At 46.2% G+C, this 22,723-nt stretch overlaps 1 protein-coding gene across 5 annotated transcripts in view; it reads right to left on the minus strand.

Annotated features, from left to right (window-relative positions):
- Nucleotides 1–22,723, minus strand: part of PBX1 (PBX homeobox 1) — a 348,477-nt gene that overhangs the window by 88,770 nt on the left and 236,984 nt on the right. For all 5 annotated transcript variants that reach the window (XM_047784036.1, XM_047784034.1, XM_047784033.1 and 2 more), the window contains 2 exons: nucleotides 10,558–10,802; nucleotides 3,297–3,487 (listed from right to left, as the gene is read on the minus strand). In XM_047784036.1, the coding sequence (XP_047639992.1) occupies nucleotides 3,297–3,487; nucleotides 10,558–10,802 (436 nt within the window). The remainder of the gene's footprint in view (nucleotides 1–3,296; nucleotides 3,488–10,557; nucleotides 10,803–22,723) is intronic.

Genomic DNA, 22,723 nt, shown 5'->3' on the forward strand with positions numbered 1-22,723 from the left:
AGTCAATGTAAGGAAGAGAAGTGGACAAAGCCTGGGCCAAGTGCTCAGTTGGGGAGGAGGAAGGCAAAATCCTGAGAAGATGTGAAAGATTCCACCCTGGGGTACATCCCCTCCTCTTGTGCATGTGCCGGGGGACGGGTGAAAATGACAGGATATCATTCCTGTGATGAAGTAACTAATCGGTTGACTCTGAGTTAATAAAAAGGGAGGTTAGGGTTAAAGCCTTACAATGGTGACATTTTCCAGGAAGAAATTAGGCAGCAAATTGTAAGCTGCCTATGGTGACAATGGCTGCTAGGAGCTGGAGAACCCAGTCCCACAATCACAAGGTAGGGAGTCATGCCCCTGGAACGAGCTTCATCTGAGCACATGGCCTCGGCTGACGCCTGGATCACAGCTTTGTGAGACTAAGGCAGAGGATCCAGGTGAATCTGCCCAGGCATCTGAATAACAGAAATGATGAGATGATAACTTTGCATTGTTTTAAGCTGCTAAATTTGTGGGGATCTGTGCTGCAGCAACAGAAAATACAAGGAATGTTATTACACAACAAAGCACTAACACTTGAGTCTACATACCTATTATGTTACAAAGACGAAGTCTGTTCCTACATCAAGTTCCCCTTATATTTTATCTGTCTTCCATGAAATCTCTCAGGAAGTCCTGCCCATTAAGACGCATGGTTTAGAGCAGCACGTGAGTATCAACAGCGAATCTGTCTTTCTTCCTAAAGTGTGTTTAGCTAACTTTCCCAATTAGAGATAGTACTGGGAGCAATGATATTAACTATCTCAATCAGGAGGTCCAGGCAAACATCTATTTTTGAGCTGGAAAAACCATTTGCTCAGCCATAGGCTGGCTTCTGGGGGTCCCATTCTTTCAGCGACACTAAACGTACCCTCAAAATAAGTGCTAATAACCACAACAATAGGTTAACTGTTCTAGTTTTGAATCCTGGCTCAGAGGCAATGATTCAAAGGTTGCAACCAAAGTAGGAAAGAACCCCTCTCTTAACAGGGACTGTCCTTCTGGTGCCAACTGGAACGATCTAGGAAAGGCTGGTGGAAGTGAAAGGAACTGTGTACAAAGCTCGCCTCATTTCGTGTCTTTTCGAGTCTGACCATCAGCTGGGCACAGCAGAGTTGCCGAGGGAAGAAATCCTATGAGAAAATGATTCTGCTCCTCCCTTCCCTCCAATTTTTTTCTTGAAAAGAACCCAGTCTAGGCCTTTTCTTTTCTCTTTTTTTGTCTTTTTTCTTTTTGTTTTCAGTATCTGCCAACATAAATACCAACTCCAGCATTTTAACGAGGGGAGTTCCCATGGGGATGTAAGCAGCGTGTGTGGAGTGGTGGCAGCCGCCACACAGGAAAAGACCCAGGCACAGGCCACCAGTCACCTGCACTTCATCCCGTGCAGAGAACAGCCTGCTTTAAGGGAGCAGGAGATGAAAGGGGGTCTTCCTTTGGGGACTGTGCCTCCCTGCCCCCAACCACACTCCCCTGGGAAATACTCTCTGCCTTTGTACTTTCTCTTGACTTTCTCTATGGAATTCTATTAGAGATACAGTCAGCTAGCTGGCATTCTGATTTCATATTCTATGTGAGCCAAAATGCCTTGAATAAAAGGCAGTTTAGGGGAGTTTCCATTGTGGCTCAGGGGTAATGAACCCAACTAGTATCACTGAAGATGCAGGTTCCATCCCTGGCCTCATTCAGTGAGTTAAGGATCCAACATTGCCGTAAGATGTGGTGTAGGCTCCAGATGCGGCTTGGATTCCGAATTGCTGTGGCTGTGGTATAGGCTGGCAGCTGCAGCTCCAATTTGACCCCTAGCCTGGGAACTTCCATATGCCTCAGGTGTGGCCCTAAAAAGCCAAAAAAAAAAAAAAAAGCAGTTTAGGAGATGCCAGGGAGTTTTAAAGAGGGCTGTGAACTCAGAAGACCACACTTATAAAGAGAGAGGAAAGTACACCTAAGACAACTGAAGAATACCCGATTTTTGGAGTGCAAACATTTCAAGTGCAAAGAATCTGTGTGTCTGATTGAAAAGGGACAAAATTACAGATCGTGAAATGGTACATGACCCTGACATCCAATGTCTTCCTATTAAAACTCATAGAATGGGCTTGTACCCAGGAATGGAAACAATGAGTGATGAAATCTGCAGTTGCAGCAGATGGCTAATTTCAGACGAGCTGGAGATCAAAAAGGATACCCACACCCTGAAAATTTATTTACCACGTCCGCACATTCTTCTGGAGTAGATGAAAGATGGGATTATCACCCCCTGGCAGGCTGGATAACAGAAGCCAAAGGACCCAAAGGGATTTGCACAGATCCATTGGCAGGGGAACCAAGAGCCGATTACCTGTTCTACAGTCTCAGGTTTCGTCTTAAAAGACCTTTCTATCTATCCATGGTGCCAACTGAATTCCATAAACTCACAAGTCAGGCCCTAAGTTGATGTTAGAAAGAAAAGATCCAATCTTGATTGGCTGGCCCCTATCAGACCAGTCCCTTGCCCCTCTATGGCCAAGGGACCCCCATCTTATTCATATTCGTACCCCTAAAACTCAGCCCAAGAGTGTGGTAATCTAGTTATAAATATTTGCTGAATTGAACTGGGTGCGTTCTCTACCTACAAACATGCAGCTTGGACAAGATCTCCAGCTCTCCATCAGAACTGTCTCTCTTGGAGAAAATATGTCACTGGGGTATCTCCTAAGGCCTCTGTGGGCCCACGGTTACGACATGTACTTGTGAAACAGGCACCGAATGATATGAAAACAAAAAGTCCAGCTATATCTGTCACCATAGCTAAGTCATCCTCACTTAAAAACTCTCCTGATGGAGTTCCCTCTGTGGCTCAGCAGTTAACAAACCTGACTAGTATCCATGAGGACCCAAGTTCGATCCCTGACCTCACTCAGAGGGTTAAGGATCCGGCATTGCCATGAGCTGTGGTGTAGGTCACAGATGTGGCTTGGATCTGGTGTTGCTATGGCTGTGGTGTAGGCCGGCAGCTGCAGCTCCGATTGGACCGCTAGCCTGGGAACTTCCAGAAGCCGAGGGTGCAGTCCTAAATCCACTCCACCCCAGTTCCCTGGAGCTGTATAGAACCACTGGTTATCCACCCTTGCAGCCCCTTCCCGAACCTAAGAACATTTCTGAGGCTACTACTTGGCTCGGCACTGAAGGTGGTAAAAATGGAGCCTTTGGAGAGGGACCAGCCAGCCGTGGATTCCAACCCGGGATCAGTGGTTCTCCCCAAGGACAGACCTCCCTCAGTGACTCACCTTGCATCCAGAAACCGGGAACGCAGGATCATGACGGCCTCGCACGTGCTCTGCTTGAGCTGCATCTGGATGGAGCTGAACTTGCGGTGGATGATACTGACCATCCGCTCGATCTCCTTCGGGGAGATGGGCCTGGTCCGGCTTTGCTCTCGCAGGAGATTCATCACGTGGGTGGTGAACTCGTTACACGCCTGGAATAGCAGGGTGAGAGACACAGGGCCGGGTGAGGGCACCAGCCTCAGCACACGTCAGGTCCTTGACGTGAAGCTGGGTGGGTTCATCTACAGACGTGTGAAGGGAAGGAAAACTGGGCTAGTTTGTGATATGCGGTCAAATCAGAAAAAAGAAATGACTGCCTGGAAATCCTTTTGGATCACCTGCTTATAATTTTTGGCCATGATGTGGATTTTTACAAAGGGAAAAGAAAATTCTTAATCATTTCTTTCTTTTCTTTTTTTGTCTTTTGTCTTTTTAGGGTCGCACCTGTGGCACATAGAGGTTCCCAGGCTAGGGGTTGAATCAGAGCTGTAGCTGCTGGCCCACACCACAGCCACAGCAACTTGGAATCCAAGCCTCATCTTTGACCTAGACCACAGCTCACGGCAACGCCAGATCCTTAACGCACAAAGCGAGGCCAGGGATGGAACCCACATCCTCATGGACCCTAGTCAGGTTCTTTAACCACTGAGCCATGACGGGAACTCCTTCTTAATCATTTCTTGAAATCAATTTTTTTTTCATGATTTTACTACTATGAAAGCAAGAACATGGATACTTGTGTGTATTATAATACACACGTCATGACCCTTCACCCCAATGTTAAAAGCCAAAGAGAGTTTGGGGTCAAATATAGCAGGAACTTCCTGCCTTGCCCATTATCTCTGATATGTTATAGTTTGCAAATATTCAATTTGGGCATGCAAAAACAGCCCCAAAGAGTGGACTCGTAGAATTAAAAGCTCTGATAACTCGTCAGAGAGATTTCTCATCCATCTATTTCTACTTCAAGCTTTATGAATTCCCTCCTATGCTGGCTTTCTGAAGACCCGCTCTGTCTGTAACACAAAGGGAATCTGTAAAGAAACAGCATCAAAACAGGATTTAGAGGATTCAGAAGTTATCCTACAGAAAGGAAAACACTCAGGTTATATAGACCAACCTATTACTGGCTCTGGAAGTGAAACTTGGAGATCATTTTTCCCACTGCCTTACTTTACAGTAAGATCATGACATCCTGCAAAATACAGCAGCTACAGCTGACTCAGGATCTGAACACTTGCTAATTCACGCCACAGTGTCTGTTCTTTCCTAGGCTGTGAACTTTCTCCTCTAAATATCACTGTGCTCTCTTTCTTTTTCTTTCCTTTCTCTTTTCTTCCTTCCTTCCTTTATTTTTTTTTTTTCTTTTGCTTTTTTGCTTTTTAGGGCCGCACCTGCAGCATATGGAAGTTCCCAAGCTAGAGGTCAAATTAGAGATGTAGCTGCTGGCCTATGCCATAGCCACAGCAATGCAGGATCCAAGCTGCATCTGCAACCTATACCATGGCTCACTGATCGAGGCCAGGGATCAAACCCATGTCCTCATGGATCCTAGTCGGGTTCGTTAACCACTGAGCCAGGAAGGGAACTCCCTTCCTTTCTTTCTTATCGGCTGCACCTGTGGCATATGGAAGTTTCCAGGCTGGGGATCAAATCAGAGCTGCAGCTGAGGCCTATACCACAGCCACGGCAATGCCATATTCAAGCCACATCTACTTATACCTCAGCTCACAGCAAAGCCAGATGCTTAACCTACTGAGTAGGGTCAGGAACTGAACCCACATCCTCACAGAGATGACAGGTTCTTAACCAGCTGAGCCACAACAGGAACTCCGCCACTGCTCTTTCTTTTAGTGACTATTACTGTAGTCTGGTTTTCTCGGGGAGCACTAAGTAAAATATCTATTCACATGCCACTCACAGTAATATTGTAAAACTGTGTAATATTTGTAATAAAAAGGCAACTTAATGCTTTGAGCTGAAGAACTAATGACTCAAAGGGTCCAACCTAGCTTAAACACACTTATTAATGATAACTCCACATTGCCATTGTTTTTAACCCCATGCATCTCCTCACAGATGTCAATAATGCAATAATATTAACACATTTACTAGTCATCTCTCCAAGACATCCTTCCAGTTCGTTGGCCAAAGATACATAGGCAGACGCATCCACTGGGCTGTGTCTACACTGGGGCTGGGAGGCCTGGTTTTTGACCCTGCCTCTGTGGGTATGTGGGCAAATCCTTTCACTACTCAGTACTTCATTTCATTTGTCCGAGAGTGGATTTAATCATTCCTAACCCTTTAGCAAGGCTAGCTGCCCCAAGCTCCTGTGCAGTGACCTGCAGATGGAGTAAATCACATGAACAGAGCAGCGGGCTAAGGGCACAGACTGTCTCCGTTCAGATCTTGCTTCTGGAACTCACATCACAGTGGGGCTTGGTTAGTTCCCTAAGATCCCTGCCTCTCGTCTTCCCTATTTGTGAAATGGGGACGGCAGTACCTCAAAGGGGGTGGCAAGGACCATATACAAGTTACCATGTATGTGTCTGGTCATATAAAGTGTGTCATTAGCACTGCTTCAAAGTTTAGGTAACTTAGAAACCCAGCATATTCTCACAATTGGTGGGCAAACTTCCCCCCGACTTCAGTTTCCCAGTTTCCCTTGTGTTAAATATGAAAAGGGGTCATAGATACCCTGCTTCTACTCTGCAGAGATAAGCTGAAGACAAAATCCACAGAAGATAGGGTCCACGTAGCATTTTGCTCTTACTAAGAAAATTGCTACAGAAACAAACCATCTTCTAAGCATCTTCCCTCCCCAACCTCAACTGTGCCCCACCCCCCACAAGCTGTACAACAAAGAGAGGGAAATAAAACCTGGCAGCGGGTTGGCTGGAATTCTACGGGGCCACGGGGTGGGTAGTGGAGGGGGCGGCACACTGCAGGCATCCCAACAGGCTTTCTGGGGAAATGCCACACACACACCCCCTGCTGGGGTGCAGCCTCCCCACTTGGAGGGGGCTCAAAGGGAGGAGGGGCTGGATGAGAAGGAGGTATTGTCAAGGGTACTGGCTCTCTGCCGGGAAGCCACAGTGCTCGGCTAATAATAATGTGCTTCATTACGGTGAATCAAAATACTCACAATATCTGATGTTTATTCAGGGCATTTGATCCCGGGCCCCTTTCTGCTCTGCCATAAACAGACAGTGAAGTCTTTTCACCCACTGCTGAGGTGGCTCAAGGCAGCTGCTCAACAGCTGCTCAGGAACGCAACAGACAGCAGAGAAGAGGTCCAAGTCCGTTTTGGACGGGCCGAATGCAATGATCCAGATCTTTCCAGGACCTGAGCCACCCACGCCTCCTCTTCAGTCCGTCCCCCCACGCTCGGCACCTTCAGGGGCCACGCTGCTCCCATTCGGTCAGGTGCTCCCGATGACAGGATGAAAGAGTAGGGGTGACAATTGTTAATTAACTAGGACCCTCACAGGCTGAAGGTTCCCGTGGCAGAGGAGACGATAACTGCATTCTGTCCTAAAGACAGTCGCCTTCGAGAGCGCCCCCTCCAGCTGCCCCCAGAGAGTGGACGCTTTCTGAAAGGAGACATTCTAAGTCCAGGACAAAGGCACCTCTGGGAGCACCTGACCCAAAAGACGCTCTCTTAGAAAATCATGCTTGAGTTTAATTTAATCGGAGATTTAAGCTTCCTTCCCGCACTCTTCTCTTACTCCTTCAAGCTGGATGTGGCTGCCAATTTCAGCAACGAATGCGACTGGGATTTCAGGACCCTCTTAGCTGTAAATGGACTTTACCCAACCCAGTTCAGCCTTAGAGACTGAGGACTGACAATGCCCTGGCAGCGTAATTTACAAAAACTGAAGAACTCTGCATAGCTACAAGAGTTATCTTTTTTTTTTTTAATAGCACTTGGAATAAAGTTCAGGTTTCTGATATCATGGTTTTATCTATTAGAATATGCCAGCTCTTAAATGCCTTCGCTCCCAATGTGATCTGCTGAAAAAGTGTTTTACCAATTCCATTTAATGAAGAAAACAATTTCCTTCCTTTCTTGTTAATGAAAGTCTCTAGAAGCCTTCTTTATCTAATAACCTCAGGGTGAAACAATGGCTGGTTCAGGTAGGATTTTTTTGGAGGTGGGGCTGAGTAGGGTTATTGTAGCTAATTACTGGGAAGCTAATAGATCCTCTGGTTGTGTACTACCACCAAACCAGAAACAAAACAAAGCAACAGAATCAACTCTTGAACAGTCAGTTTGGTAACTTCATGTAGGTACAGAGACATTTTTACTTTACTAAGCTTTCCTATTTTTAAAAAAGCTCCCACGAGGAAGGGCTGCAGGAAAAATGAAGAAGATCTATTTCTCCAACACACTCGGCTAGAAGGTTAATGGCATAATTTCCTCACAATCTATTTACTATAATTAACAATACAACTAATATTAATAAATTATTAGGCACAGAGAGTGTTAAACAGTATTCAGTTCTCACCCAGAAAATGCCCACAGAAGTAAGGAAATAATTTTTTACTACTTTTGAAGAATAAACATAGGCCACCCCACTATATTTACTTAATCTGCAACCTAGACCACAGCTCACGGCAATGCCGGATCCTTAACCCACTGAGTGAGACCAGGGATCAGACCTGAAACCTCAAGGTTCCTAGTGGGATTTGTTTCTCTGTACTGATGGAGTTTTTCCTTCAGTTCCTAACTTCCACCTTTTTTTTTTTTTTTTTTAGCGTAGGTAGATATCCACGAGAAGTTTCTGAAGGAGACTGTTTATGACTAGTCTCTCTTAGACTGCATCAATCTAGTCCATGGAAGTAAGAGAGAGGACAAGTTGGTTGCTTGCTTGTCCACAGAAATCCACACTCTTCCACACCAAGTGCAGTCGTGTGCTCTTCTAACAGGAACCCTTGGGCTAAGGGTTAAAATCTGGATTCTGACACATCACTTAACCTCTTTAACCTCCACTTCTTCATCTGTATCTAAATGGAGAGGATGACAGTACCTGTTCTGGGGACCCAACCATAACATTATCTTGAGGAACAAGTGCAGTTAGATTGACAAAAGTCCTTTACTCATTTTGGATGACGATAGAAGAGTAACAAGGTGGTTTAAATCAAGAACACAGGGAGTTCCCATCTCGGCGCATCAGAAACGAATCCGACTGGGAACCATGAGGTTTCAGATTTGATCCCTGGCCTCATTCAGTGGGTTAAGGATCTGGTGTTGCCATGAGCTGTGGTGTAGGTCGCAGACACAGCGTGGATCCTGCGTGGCTGTAGCTCTAATTAGACCCATAGCCTGGGAACTTCCATATGCCACAGGTACAGCCCTAAAAAGGACAAAAAAAAAAAAAAAGAAAGAAAGAAAAAATCAGGAACACAGTCCATTCTCCTATGCTGCTAAGAATAAAGCCAGTTTTTAACACCATCCGGCCTAACATGCATTCCAGTTATGGGATCAGGGGGGAAGCCACACTCTTGCGCTCCTGGAGTTTGGTAAGAGGTAATCGGGATGATGGGTCTAGATGGGGTGTTATGCCAAAGACCAAGCTGAGTGCTAAAGGTCAAAAAGGCAAAGCACAGACTAGGAAGAACCCAAGAGCTAGGGACCTTTATAGGAAATGTCCCCAGGTGTCTTCCCAAGTTATCCTATTAGTTAGGGCAGACCGTGAACTCTAAAAAGGTCCATGTGGGGAAGCTATCACGGATCAGCCAGCTCAGCCTCTCCTGGAAACCAAAGAACTGTCTAAATGAGCTTTTACTGTGAGGAGAATGTTCACCTTGCTTGGCTTCAAGCTTCAGTTTTTTTTTCCCCTCTCATAAAAGAAGGGACTTTGTAGAACTCCATTTCAAAGGTGGAGTGTAATAATGAAACTTTCTTCACTTTAAATTTTAAACCACCTATTTCTATTTTAAAATTTAAATTTCCTATCAAGTTTGCATTTGCCTTTGACCTAGACAGTCAGAAGTGGACTGGAGAGGGTCTTTCTATTTTTTGCCTTTTCTCCCTCTTTTGTGACTCTTAGAAAAGAAAGAAGTTCCCATGGTGGTAGAGCAGAAACGAATCCGACTGGGAACCATGGGGTTGTGGGTCCGATCCCTGGCCTCGCTCAGTGGGTTAAGGATCCGGCATTGCCGTGAGCTGTGGTGTAGGTCACAGACTCGGCTCAGATCTGGCTGCTGTGGTTCTGGTGTAGGCCGGCAGCTGTAGCTCTGATTAGACCCCTAGCCTGGGAACCTCCATATGCCGCAGATGCAGCCCTAAAAAGACAGAAAAAAGAAAAGAATGCCAGAAACCTAGCCATTCAATGCAAGTAAGTTAACCTACAACTTCAGGACAATGTTATGTGTGGGAGGGGGGGTCTCTAATAGAAAGGAGCTCTGTTAGAATAATACTGTATAATATTTATATACTGTCTTATGATTTAAAGCCTTCCTTAGCCTTTCCTTCATATGATCTTTATGGCTCTGTGATATCCTAGACTTCAAATCCACAGAACTTAGCCAAATACCACCAGCTTTTACGGTACAGTATGCAGATCCCTGGCTCCCAGAGACCATCGGAGGAGTGTCAGGACCGGAATCCAAGTTTGTCTAAAGCCAGTGGTCCCCTGAGACCCTCTACTTTTTACAGAGGGGGGTGTGTATCTTATTGCATCTCATATATAAAAAGCAGAACATGTCTGACTCGCATTTGAACTGAGGCTGGGTAGAACGAAGGATTTTAAGTTTTAGTATCTGTTGCCATATGGTTCCACAAGCACCCAGATGTTGAAGAATCCTCCTCATTAATGAGCAAACAAGGGTCAGAGGAACCCACCCACCTCCCCAGGTCAAGGGGTGACTCTGCTCATGACCTACCACTCCCTGGCAGCCCCAAGCTGCAGGCCATGAGCAAACACTCCAGAGCGCGAGGGACGGAGTGCCCCTGTAATGGACTATTAATGTTTCTAGAAATCATCACTTACAACTCTGGGTTTTTTTAAATGACTTTACCTCCAGTTTGCCTGGGTTTTCAATGGTGGTGACCAAGGACCTGCAGGACTCAAGGTCAGCAAGTGGCGACCGGGAGACTGGAAATGCTGGACCCAAGATAGCAACGCCCAGGAAAGGCTGTCTGCCTGGATCTTATGACTCCTCTGCCCTTCCTTCAGGGGCTGGGGGTGCCGAGACCCTGTAAAGCGGTGGTTACCTGCTCGTATTTCTCCAGCTCCGTGTGGTAGATTTGTCTGATCTGTGAGAGTTTGGCTCTGTAATCGGAATGCTCCACTGAGTTGTCTGAACCTGCACCTCCGGAAGCCGCTGCCGCTGCAGCCGCCGCAGCCGAGCCACCACCCTTCTCTGGCCCCGCCACCCCCTCTGCTAACAGCATGTTGTCCAGTCGCATCAGCTGGGGGTCTGTTGGCTCCTCTTCCTGGGCTCCCCGGATACTCAAAACTGCAGGGAGACACAAAGAGAAGGGAGATGCTACAGTAACCTGACAAAGAAAAATTTAAAAACAACAAAAACCAAGTAGGTCATATGGCTAAAGAAGTCTCAAATTACTTGCAATGTGGCACCTGAGCAATGAGCAAAGGGCAGGAAAAAGAGAAGAATAGGAGGGGGAGAAAATGCAAGGAGAGATTTGCTTTGATTCTCGAATGAGTGATGCTCTGCTCAGATGAAGTACCTAGAAGAGCCAGGCTGGATGGAGGCAAAAAGTAGACACCCCACCGGCTGGAGGGAGGTGGGATCAGGGAGTGAGTGGTTAATTCCTATGGAGTTTCATTTGGGGAAGATGGTGGTGATGGCTGGACGATAATGTGAAAGTACTTAAGGCTACTGAACTGGACACTTAAAAATGGTTAAAACCTTCCATTTTATGTTACGTTATATTTTACCCCAATGAAAAAACTTTTAAAACTATAAGAAAATTAATTATAACAGAATAAAATTTCGATTTCGTCCCCAAACTGCCAAATGTGAATTCAAGGAAAAGCATTTCCTTCTTCACGGTCTAATTTTAGATCTCTGTGAGTTTGTGGTTTTACACTCACTGACTTTGTAATATCCGATCAGCCCACATTCCAAATCTCTAAGCTAGCTAGGCAAATACAGTTAATTTGGAATGAAGTCTTAAGACCTTTTCCCCAGACTAGGGAGGTCCAGCTCCCAAAATGGAGATCTGTCCGTTCCAGGTGATAAGGACTCTGTCCTGGTAGACACAGGGATGAGATCCTTTGAACACACTGTCCCAGGGATTCAGAGAAGCCAGTGTTCTGGGAGAAGGAGGAGGCTCAGTTCCATAAGCAGCTGCTTTTTATGAAAACACCATGACCGTTTGCAGGGGGTGAGGGGGTGATTTGGACTGAGAGAAGCAAGGGATTTAGTAAATCAGCACAAGAGCTAGGCAGTCTCTTTTTACTACCTTCATACAACCTGCCATAAAATAAATCACTCATCTAAACCCAGTTTAGTTGTCAGCAGCCAAGTCTTTGTTGAGAGTGAACATGGAAAGACTTTTCAATTAAAACGAAAAGAAAAGAAAATGGGGGCAGGGGAGGGAGGGAGGAAGGGACGTGACTAAAGGCAGAGGAGGTGTCACAACTGGGGATGGAGACAGCAAGGTCTACACGGCCCTGTGGGTCTAGGCACAATCAGTGTCCAGAGCTGTCTCCAGCCAGGGCACAACGGGTGAGCCCCGCGGGGACGGTGCCAGGTGCAGTTGTCTCCTGACCCCTAGCAAGGCAGCCCCATGGCGTCGTGACAGGGCAGGTGGATCTGAGCTCAATCCGAGGGGACATGTAGACATTCAGGGGATTCCGTCATGTATAATACCAGCATGACTGCTGGCTGTGCCCACATGCTCCTGACTTCTCACAGGCATGACAAGAACCAACCTTGAAAGCTGTTTCGAAGGAAATCCTAATTCCTGTGCTACAAGGAAAACGGCGGCATTGCTTTCCTGAAACACGAGACAGTCAAGTGGAAGGTCCAGCCATGGGGACCAGCAGTGGCAGTTAAAGCACAGGGCAGAGGCGTGTGCCCCTTGATGAAGAAATGATGGGAGGTGGGAAGGGAGGACGTGGGGAAGGCAGTTGGCAGGGAGGAAGGAAGGAAGTCCACCCCACACACAAAGAGCCCACACTGGAGGACTCAGACTCGCCTCTCACATCTGAAGTTTTAATATTCTGCTGCAATAAAAAAAAATTCTAAATTGGTGATGGTATCGTGCAGGCTTATTTTGTGGATCTCTTCCCAGTGAAATCTTTCTTTTGAAGGCTCAGGGGAATACACGGAAATTGTCCCTTTGATCTTGGAATAATAAAGATTTAGTCACATTATTCAGTTCCTTGAATTTATTTGCTCCAGTCTCCAAAGTCCTCAGAAGAACACTTCACCAGGAACAAAGGTTTCCTTCAGAAAGTAAAAGAATGCTGTAACCATTTCCTGAATACCGAGCCCTAAAGGTGTGGTGCTGAAAAGAATGGGGACCCCACCCCCCACCTAGCAGCTGGTGCTCAGAGCCCCTCTTTCCTCAGCTCAGTGAACTCTTCCAGGTGAGGGCATGAGTGTGGGGGGTCCATGGATGGTTCCTCAGTGAATTTTACTAAATAAATTTTCCTCACTTTAGCAACAAAAACACCTCTGGGTCATTTAAAAATGAAAAAAAAAAAAAAAAGAAATCACCTCTGAGCCATTCTGTAATTGCTGCACTTTTGCTTGGTCATTAAAAAATGGTACTGGGACAAAATTCTATTCTAATCCACTCTCCGGAGTCTCCATGGCCCATGCACTCCAGAAGAGACTGCAGACCTCGGCAGGCGGAGACCTCCCTATGATGCTGAGGCTGGTAACACCTGAGCTCGGCAGGGATGCCTCCGAGTGGTCCTCCTCGTCATCCCATAACAACCCTTCCGGTGCAAGATGCAGCACTGACAGATGCTGTCATAGTTTCTGGTCTCCACAATGGTAGCCAAGCAAAAGGAATAATGCCCTCTTAATGGGGAGGAGGCGCTTTCCGAGCGCTACCTACACCCTGCCTTACCCGAGAGGATGCTGAGCATCCTCAGACAGCACCTGCACCTGAGACCAACTCACTCACCCCTTTAGCTTTACTCCTCTGGCAAAGTTCAATTAGCTATGAGACGAGTGCAAGAGGCAAAGAGAGAGGTGTGCACAGACCAAGGTGCTGGTACTAGTTCCTCCAGGTACTAGGGAGGTGACCAGGTGTGCTCGCTCCTACTAGTATTTCCCATGTGCCCACTATTAACCTCTGAGCATGTTTTCCCTTTCCAGCCCCTCCCAGCTGCACCCATGTCCATGCCCCACTTTTGCTTTTAAACAATTAATGCTGGAGTGCCCCCTGTGTTGCAGCAGGTTAAGAATCTAGCATTGTCACCACAGCAGCTTAGGTCCCTGCTGTGACGCGGGTTCGGTCCCTGGCCTGGGAACTTCCATATGCCACAGGCCCGGACAACAAAAAAAGAAAGAAATTCATGGGAAGAACAAATTGTCCACACAAACTCTGCATGCCTACCTAATTAATATTTTTTCTTGGTCTTAAAATCTAACTGGTTTTAAATGAAATAAAGGAAACTGCTAAAGCTGAGAAAGGACACTGAAGAATACACTGTGACCTCGCCTCCCCCTGGATTGACATTCCAGGACAATCCCAGAGGGTAAAACACTAATCTTATACTCTTTTTGTCCCCCCTCAGGTATAAAGGATACATTTATTTGGGCGGGAGGAACAGACATTCATAGTAAAAGTGTTATCATTTTGCTTAGCTTTTAGATCATTTGATAACTCTTGTAAACAATTACTCCTTAAAAAGAAATTTGGATTCATAAGGATTTAATATAATTAGTTTCCAGCTCACAGCAAGGCTGGATCCTTAATCCACTTCGAGACCAAGGATCGAACCCGGAACTTCATGGTTACCAGTCAGGTTTGTTCCCACTGAGCCACAACGGGAGCTCCCTATAACTGGTTTCTAAATGTAGCCAAGAAGACATTGCTATGCTAGAAACAGAATACACCATAACATCCATGTCACTGGCATTTTTACTCAGAGTTCGAGACACATAAATAGGCCCCATGCCAGAGATGTGAATAAAAGAACAGAAAAAAACAAAATCCCAACAGTCCTCTCCAAATTACGCCCTTTAAATTATGTTCAAATCATTATGAAAACAGAACTTTCAGAGTAGGGTCAGAACCACAACCACAACTATATACACACATGCGCGCGCACGCACGCGCGCGCGCGCGCGCACACACACACAACATAAAGAAGAGAAAATGTTCTTCTTCCACCATGACACATGGAAGGTTCTGGTTCTGATGGTCTCGGGCTGTGCGTGTGTGCCGGGAGGAGGCATGGATGGACCAATAAAGAGCACTGCATGTACAGATTTCTGCACAGAAGGAGCAGGATGCAAATGTTCCACGATAAAAGTGGGTGCTGGGATTCACTGGTACGAAAAACTGTTCAGCTAGCGAGTTTAAAAAAAAAAAAAAATCCCACCGACATTAAATAAATAAATGAAAAGGCCGATATGTCTAAGCAGAAGTGATGCTACCTATTTACTGCTTGAAGTCAGCACTCTGGCAAGTAGGAGACAAAATGATTATTTAAAAGCTCCTTTTTATCTCTGTGGCACCATGCAAGTCTCAAATGAACCTTTCGCCAGGACACCAGAGATGTTAACACTCATCCTCCAAGATACAATTTCAACCAGCAGAGCTGTTACCTAATCCAGCAACCATCACATATGATCAGGTTCCTGCTCCCCTGATGGGCGCCCTGCGTCCTCCCCCGCCCCCTCCCCTCTGGGCTCCCCAGCCCAACCGCTTTTACTGAAACAGGTTTCAAAGGGAAAAAAAATCCCCTGCTTATGCCAGTGCATATAGGGGTTTAACTGTCAGGTCTGAAAACATCCACTACCAAAAATGAAATCAACTGCAGTGGATTTGCTCTCCGAAAAAGGTCACCCAATGAGAGATTTAACCCTTTCGGTAATCATCCTTAAAGAGTTTCCTTTTCCTCGTGTAAGAGACCAGTCAAGAAAGATAAGTGATTTATATAGAAATCTTCTCATGCCCTTTAAAAAGCCTCTGATGTCACGTCACTGGCCTGGGGTTAATTCTTTGGTGAAACTCCCAAGATAAGGGGGCTGTCACAGCACTGTCGAAGCTGCTCTCACAACTGGTCTCCCGCTGTTCTTTATTTATTTATTTCTCTTCACACCAGGAGAAAAACAAACCAAACCCAAAGGCATATTCAAGATCCTTGGCAGGAGGGCAGCGAGGGGGTTGTTTTGTCCTTGGCGGAGCTTCCACGGGAATCCGGAGCAGCTCCAGACAATGTCCACTAGAGGGCACTCTTTCTTCACCAAGGACTGGCTGGGCTGGGAGGGCCTGGTCTTTTCCAGTCCCCAGGTTCTTTTTGAGCTGGGGAAAATAACCCCACTTAGATTCCTGCTTCCACGGGTGGGGCAGACAGCAGAGAAGGAAAGCAGCTCTACAGAGACAGCGGTCTTCAGATTCAAACAGCAGTTCAGGGACCAAAGCTGGGCTGAGGGGTCAACAGAGATAAGAGATGGATAGACAAGAGACGTGTGGTTGGGAAAAGGGCACAAGGCGTTCCCCCCAGGATGAGACCTCATACTTTCCGACCAATCTCTTTGCTTGATCTGAAATCATAAGACTGCACCTCCGTGCAGGTGTTCCACTGTCCACAAGCTGGTCTTCAATACACCTGACCAGGAAGCTCGCCCAGGCTCATCGCCAAACCTGCTCTGCTATCTCCCAGGTGGTCAGAACTTTGGACAGAAGTGTGGGACAGAAATACATTGTCCCTGCATTTTGAGAAATAGAGCAAAGTGCCTGCCTCCTGGAAATATCACAGTTACATCTTTTATTTGTTCAGAAAGTGCTTCGGCACCATGAATTGCATCACCTTATAAAACATGAATATTACAAAATTAGATAGTGGATAAACGAAGGCTGAGTAGTTTCCCCCCAATCAAAGCAAACGGGAAATGCCATGACTGGAATTTAGGTCTTTCACACTTAGCCACTTCATCTTCTACTACAACGGTAGGGTTCTGACTCACAAACGGTAGCCAAGGGGATATGATTTCATTTCTGCATAGGAGTGTACAGATGCACACAAGCACGCATGCACACAATGTCCTGATGCCCAGGGCATGACTGACATGTTTGTTTTGTTTGTTTCTTTATATATTTTTTGGTTACACCCACAGCATGTAGAAGTTCCTGGGCTAGGCCTGAGCTGCTGCAGTGCCGATGCTGGATCCTTAACCCACTGTGCCACAAGTGAACTCCCATGTCTGACACTCTAAGGAAAGATAATCAGATATGAGGTAGGAAGGAAGGAAGTTCTTCCTACCGATTTCTTACTTTCTTTAAAATTTCCTCCAAATCCGATCCTCTTCAATCACTTTTTTTCTGCCATAGAACCATTATAGTTAGAGCCACTGGGCCATGTGGCTCTTCCCTTTCAGCCAGAAAAAACCACTAACTACCATGCCATCCCATTTCAAATCTCAGCTCAAAATCTTTCTCCTTGAAACCTACCCAGACAATAGCTAAAAATGAACTCCCTTGCCTCTAAGCCACCAGGGCAAGTACTATCTACATCACGGCCACAGCACACCTCAGAACAGCCAATATCACAGCTGCTGCCTTGCCAGCAAGACTGTGAGCTTCTGAGAAGCAGTGACGACCTGTCCTACATCTATGCATCCCCCCTGTATGACCTCACAGAGCCACTGGCACTGAGCATCTATTCAAGCATCTCTTAACATAGGAAAAGGAGGGAAGGATGCAGGATGATGTGGCCGTGGTGATCTCTGCCTCGGTCCACTGTCCTTGGCCAGGCAGGCAGTTTCTTAGATGTGCTCTTCCTCCCTCTGGTCCAGTTACAAGTTGGACAAGGGTCAAACTTTTGGTAAAAGGCCTGTCTCTCTGCCACGTCTTCCACCTGCACTTCAAAGAATGGTCAAATCGGACTTTTCAAATCTGAAAATTCTAAACAAAGCAAATACATGCTGTCATCTAGTCAGAGCCTCTGGAACCCACAGCCGGTATGTCTCCAGTAAGCCAACATTACCCATGAAGGCTCTGGGTATGAGGAAGAGCCTGGCACCTGACTGGTACCTGGGAAAGAATTAGTCGGAGGGCGGGCAGTGGCCTCCAGTGAAAGCTGCACAAACTATGTTACCCACATGAGTCCTCTGAGGAATGCTCAGTTCACATAAGCAAATAACTAACCAAGCACCTCTAAGGTGCCAGAAAGGGAGGTGGGTGCTGAATAATCCGACATGGGCGCTGGCTTCAAGAGCCCAGGTTTAGATTCCTTCCGTCTTTCTTTACACTTTGCACCAACTGCCCTGAGACCCATGGTGGGAACATCACATTGCCAGAGTAGGTGGCTGGCAAGCAAAAAAAGAAAAAAAAAATCACAGTAGACACAACTCCCTCTTCCTTCCCCCAGTTTCTTTCATTCCTCATAAGCACAACTGCATCCACAAATAATAAATTCCTAGCTCAAGCTGGAAAATAATGATGACATAGTTTGATTCTTTTGAACAAAATGTGGAACCGAAACCTCACATTAATGGCTTGAGGTTTAGGATAAGTGTGTCCTGATGTTTTCCATGAATTCTCAACCCCCTCATTCATTTGCGTGCGTGTTTAAAAGACTCTGTCCAACAAATGGAAATCGTTAACCATTTGATTTTCTAAGTTTTACCAACCAGGATCAGAGCTTGTTGCTGGTCAGAGCTTCCGGTTAGCCTGGGAGAACTAGTTACCATCTGAGTTGAGATGGTCCATCCTGGGTGCAGATCTCTGATGCTGCAGTTGTCAGAAGGTTCATGGAGTCTTCAAGGGTGAAGTTGTCCAAGTTCATGAAGTTCATGAAGTTGTCCAAGTTCATGGAGTCTTCAAGGGTGAAAGCCACCCTTGAACTGGCAGCTGTCTGCCTCTCAGCTGTCAGAAGCTCAGGGACACCAAGGTGGGACCCACAGATCTCTGGTCTCTTAGTGCATCAACAGGGGTTTACATAGGAAGATAAGATGTCTTCTAGCCCTTTCAACTTTTCTCCTCGGTTTGTTAGGCAAGTAGCCCAAGCAAGGGGCCTTGAGGGCTTTAAGTCGGTCAAGAGAGAGGCTTTGAGATTCCTGAAACATTTCATCCACAATTACTCAATGAGCATCTCCTGTGGTGCGAGGCACTGTTATGTGTTTCAAAATAAAATGTGGGAGTTCCCGTCGTGGCGCAGTGGTTAACGAATCCAACTAGGAACCATGAGGTTGCGGGTTCGGTCCCTGCCCTTGCTCAGTGGGTTGATGATCCGGTGTTGCCGTGAGCTGTGGTGTAGGTTGCAGACGCAGCTCGGATCCCGCGTTGCTGTGGCTCTGGCGTAGGCCAGTGGCTACAGCTCCGATTCAACCCCTAGCCTGGGAACCTCCATGTGCCCAAAGAAATAGCAAAAAGACAAAAAAAAATGTGGTCTAGCGAGGACCTTAATGATATACTCATTCTTCACATGCACCCATCACTACCATGTGCAGGGCTTTGTGAGAAGTTTTAAAGCTGGAGATAAAAATACAAATGTATGACCCTCTGGAGATGATTTTAGGGTTTTTGCTATCATGGTTAATACTGGGGGGCAGAGGCATTTCTTTAAAGAAATATGCTACGCTTTTTTGTCATCCCCTTTTCTGGGCCAGGCTTCGGCGGCTCTGGTCACACGCATTTTCCACTTCTCAGGAAACACTCAGGCACGGATCCCGTTCACAGATCCTCTGCTTGGCACACGGAGTCTCCTGGACCAGCTGGCAGAGAGCAGGCTCCTGCACCGGGCAGCAGACTCCTGCCTTCCTGGATGGGTGCCGGCTGCCTGGGCGAGGGGCATTGGTCCTTAATAGCTCAAGCTTGGACTGCTGCTCAGGAAACCCCTCGGCCTGAAGAGGCGCCACAGACATTGGTAGGAGGGCAAGACTTCACACTGGCCTTGGCCTCAGACTGCTAAGCATAGAGGCATAAAGGAAGAAGAAAAGCTTCTAGGGGGGACCAGTTCAGGGTGTGGGAGCCCCACAGACCTGGTAGCCCAACGTGCAAGAAATGGTTTCCTACTACATTGTACCTAAAAAGCATGAAAAAGGTGGAGCCATTGGTTGGCGGCTTGCCATGCAATCCCCACAAATGCAAGCTTCTCTCTCCAGAGGTAGTTTCTCAAGGAAGTGGCCACAGAGAAAGCAGGAGAAATGTCTCACTATTCTCTTGCCTTAAGAGGAGAACGGTTCTGTAGCTTGGAGTCCCAATGAGACATCTAGCATATTGCCTGCAGGTGCTGATACATGGCCAATTTCCTCTCCCATCAGATTTCAGTATCCCCCACAAGTATAAACACAGGCCCAGGCTCTCTTCTGTTCACCTTGTACCATGGCACAAAAGAGGAACACTGGTACAGAGCCAGGTACCAGACTCCTACCATGCCTCCCTTCAGCTCAGCTTCTTTATCACCCAACAGTCAATAATAATACCAACCACACCGTAATTCTTATTAAAGGATTAAATAAGGTTATTTTTACAAAGGCACATGTCCATACTTGGTAACTGGTAGCTTTTCAATTGTTGGTTAAATCGAAATCAATCCCATCGATAAAGGTCCCTTTGGGAAGAATAAGAAAGCAAGATGGATTTAGAGTTAAGAGTTGGGGTTTTGTATGTTAGGAAACAGCAGCAGAGCAGAGGGAACCAGGCTAAGTCAATGAGTGTATAATAGACATACAGACACACGCATACATACAGTCGCTACCTCACGTGCTGTGCTTCTAGGAAAGCTCGAAATGACACCATCAAGGCCAGGAAATCGATCCTCAGCTCACACAATACAATTCAAAACATCTTTTTCCCCTCCTTTTGCTGGTTCTTTATGGTTTTGGGTTTTTTTGTTTGGTTTTTTGTTTTTGTTTTTTTGGGGTTTTTGGGGGGTTTTTTTTGGCCATACCTGTGGCATGCAGAGAAGTTCTTTGCCAGGAATCACACCCATGTGACAGCAGTGACCTAAGCCACATCAGCGACAATGCCAGATCCTTAATCTGCTGTGCCACCAAGGAACTCCTTTATGTTCCTGTCTTGCGGTTCTTCTCCCAAGCACACTGAGAATCTTGCTTCCTCTGAAGCCTGACGTGCCCCCTCTTTACCAGAGGCTCCAGTTTCAGGCTTCCTGAGCCAGAAAGCATTCCTGATCTGGCAGAGCTCAGGATGAAAGACACAATCCTTCTAGAAAGCCGAAAAGACCCTTCTGGGAACCACTCAGCACCAAAGCAACCTCACTTTCGGTCAGACAAGCTAGCCTGGATGCTATCTTTAATAGCTGCTTCCAAATTTCCATTAAAAAATAAATAAATTATAACCAGGAGGGAGCAGCAAAGACTCTATTCAAGACCAAGGTTTGAGGAAGTATGTTTCAGTTTCGACTTTTGGGTGGGATTCAGACGTCACAATCATCCTTCTCTGTCAGGGCACAGAGAAACCCCACATACAAAATACTAAAGGTAACTGGATATTGCCACGTGCACATCTTGCATGGTCTTACCTTCTGGACATCATTCCACAGTCTCAGAACTACAAATGCTTTTTCAGCTCCTAGAAACTAGCAGGATATTCTTGTGCATAGTTTCAAGCTCAATCATTGCAAAACTTTTTTTTTCCTTCGATCTTCCAAGCAATTTCCTCAGAACTAAGTTGGAAATAAAGAGCATGTTGTCCCACAAAAATCTTTCCAGTGTTTGAAAACCACAGAATAATTCAAAGGCAGGGTTCCTAGTACAATGTGTTGTTGACCTTGAGGGGTCCTCATAGAAGATAGTGTTAATTTAGTCTTAATTTACCCCATGATTGTTTCCAATCCCGCAAATCGCAGAAGGCAAATACTACTACGGATCATATACCTTTATCCCACTGGAGGAGGTGTACTCTCCCACAGGAGATGATTTTCACGGACAGAGGTGTGCAGACCAAGCACAGAGAGAGGGATGACATCCCAGTTGGCAAAAGGCAATTTCCAGCCAGGGTCAGATACAGGGTCCAGAATCAGGAAACAAGGAGCAACATTCTGGCTCCATCCCTTCGGCCTCTTTAACTTGGTCCTTCTACTTCTCCCTAATTCTTGTGAATGAGAAACATAATTCCTGGAGTTCCCACTGAGGGTTAAGAATCCCGCTGCAGCAGCTCTGGTTGCTGCAGAGGTGTGGGTGCGATCTCTGGCCCCGCACAGTGGGTTAAAGGATCCAGTGTTACCATAGCTGTGGTGTAGGTCACAGCTGTGGCCTGGATTTAATTCCTGGACTGGAAATTTCCATATGTGAAAATGTGATGGGTGTGATATATGTGATGGGTGTGGCCATAAAATTTAAAAAAAAAAGGAAAGAAAGCAAGAGGGAGGGAGGAAGGAGGGAAGGAGGGAAGGAAAGAAGGAAGAAAGAAAGACAGACGGACAATTCTTTTGCATCTATAAGAGGATGGAAAGCACTCACTCAGTCTCAGGACCACCATTACTACTATAACTAACACTGATAATAAGAAAATCATTTCATGCAAGTGTGTGCACTATGCTAATATTTATCTTGAGATAGGAAATATGATGGAGCATGTATCTCTCCTGCACGGGATTTAGGAAAGGGAACAGTTAAGAAAGGGGGGGCCTAGCAGAGAGTTTCGGTCCAAAGATGAAGGAAAAGAATGATCTGCTGGTTTCTTCCACTGCATCCCTCTCCATGGACGCAGAACACTGATTTTCATTTTTTATTTTTATTCACTTTTTATGGCTGCAGCCATGGCATGTGGAAGTTCCCAGGCCAGGGGCTGAATCTGAGCCTCAGTGGAGACCTTCACTGCAGCTGTGGCAATGCCAGATCCTTTAACCCACTGCAGCAGACCAGGAGTCAAACCTGTGCCTTAGCAGCAACTTGAGCTGTAGCAGTTGGTTCTTAACCCACTGTACCACAGCAGGAACTCCAAAGAACACTGATTTTTAGTTGAGTTCATGGTCACTGGGAGGAAAGACACTTTCCAGCTTCCCTTGCAGCTAGATGTGGTCATGTCTCCAGTGACAAAATTCTGGTCAGTGACGGATGAGTGGAAGCAAGATGTAAAACTCTCAGGAATGTCCTTAAAAAGAGGCAATGCCTTTCTTGCCCCTCTGTTCTTTCCTTCTACTAGCTGGAACATGGATATAATGGCTGGGGCTCCAGCAGCCACCCTGCACCATGAGTTGACCTGGAGAACAAAAGCCCACTAATGACAGAAATCAGATAGAAGTTCTCATATCCTGGAG

This window comes from Phacochoerus africanus, chromosome 6, assembly GCF_016906955.1.
Source record: "Phacochoerus africanus isolate WHEZ1 chromosome 6, ROS_Pafr_v1, whole genome shotgun sequence".
NCBI classification, from domain to species: Eukaryota; Metazoa; Chordata; class Mammalia; order Artiodactyla; family Suidae; genus Phacochoerus; species Phacochoerus africanus.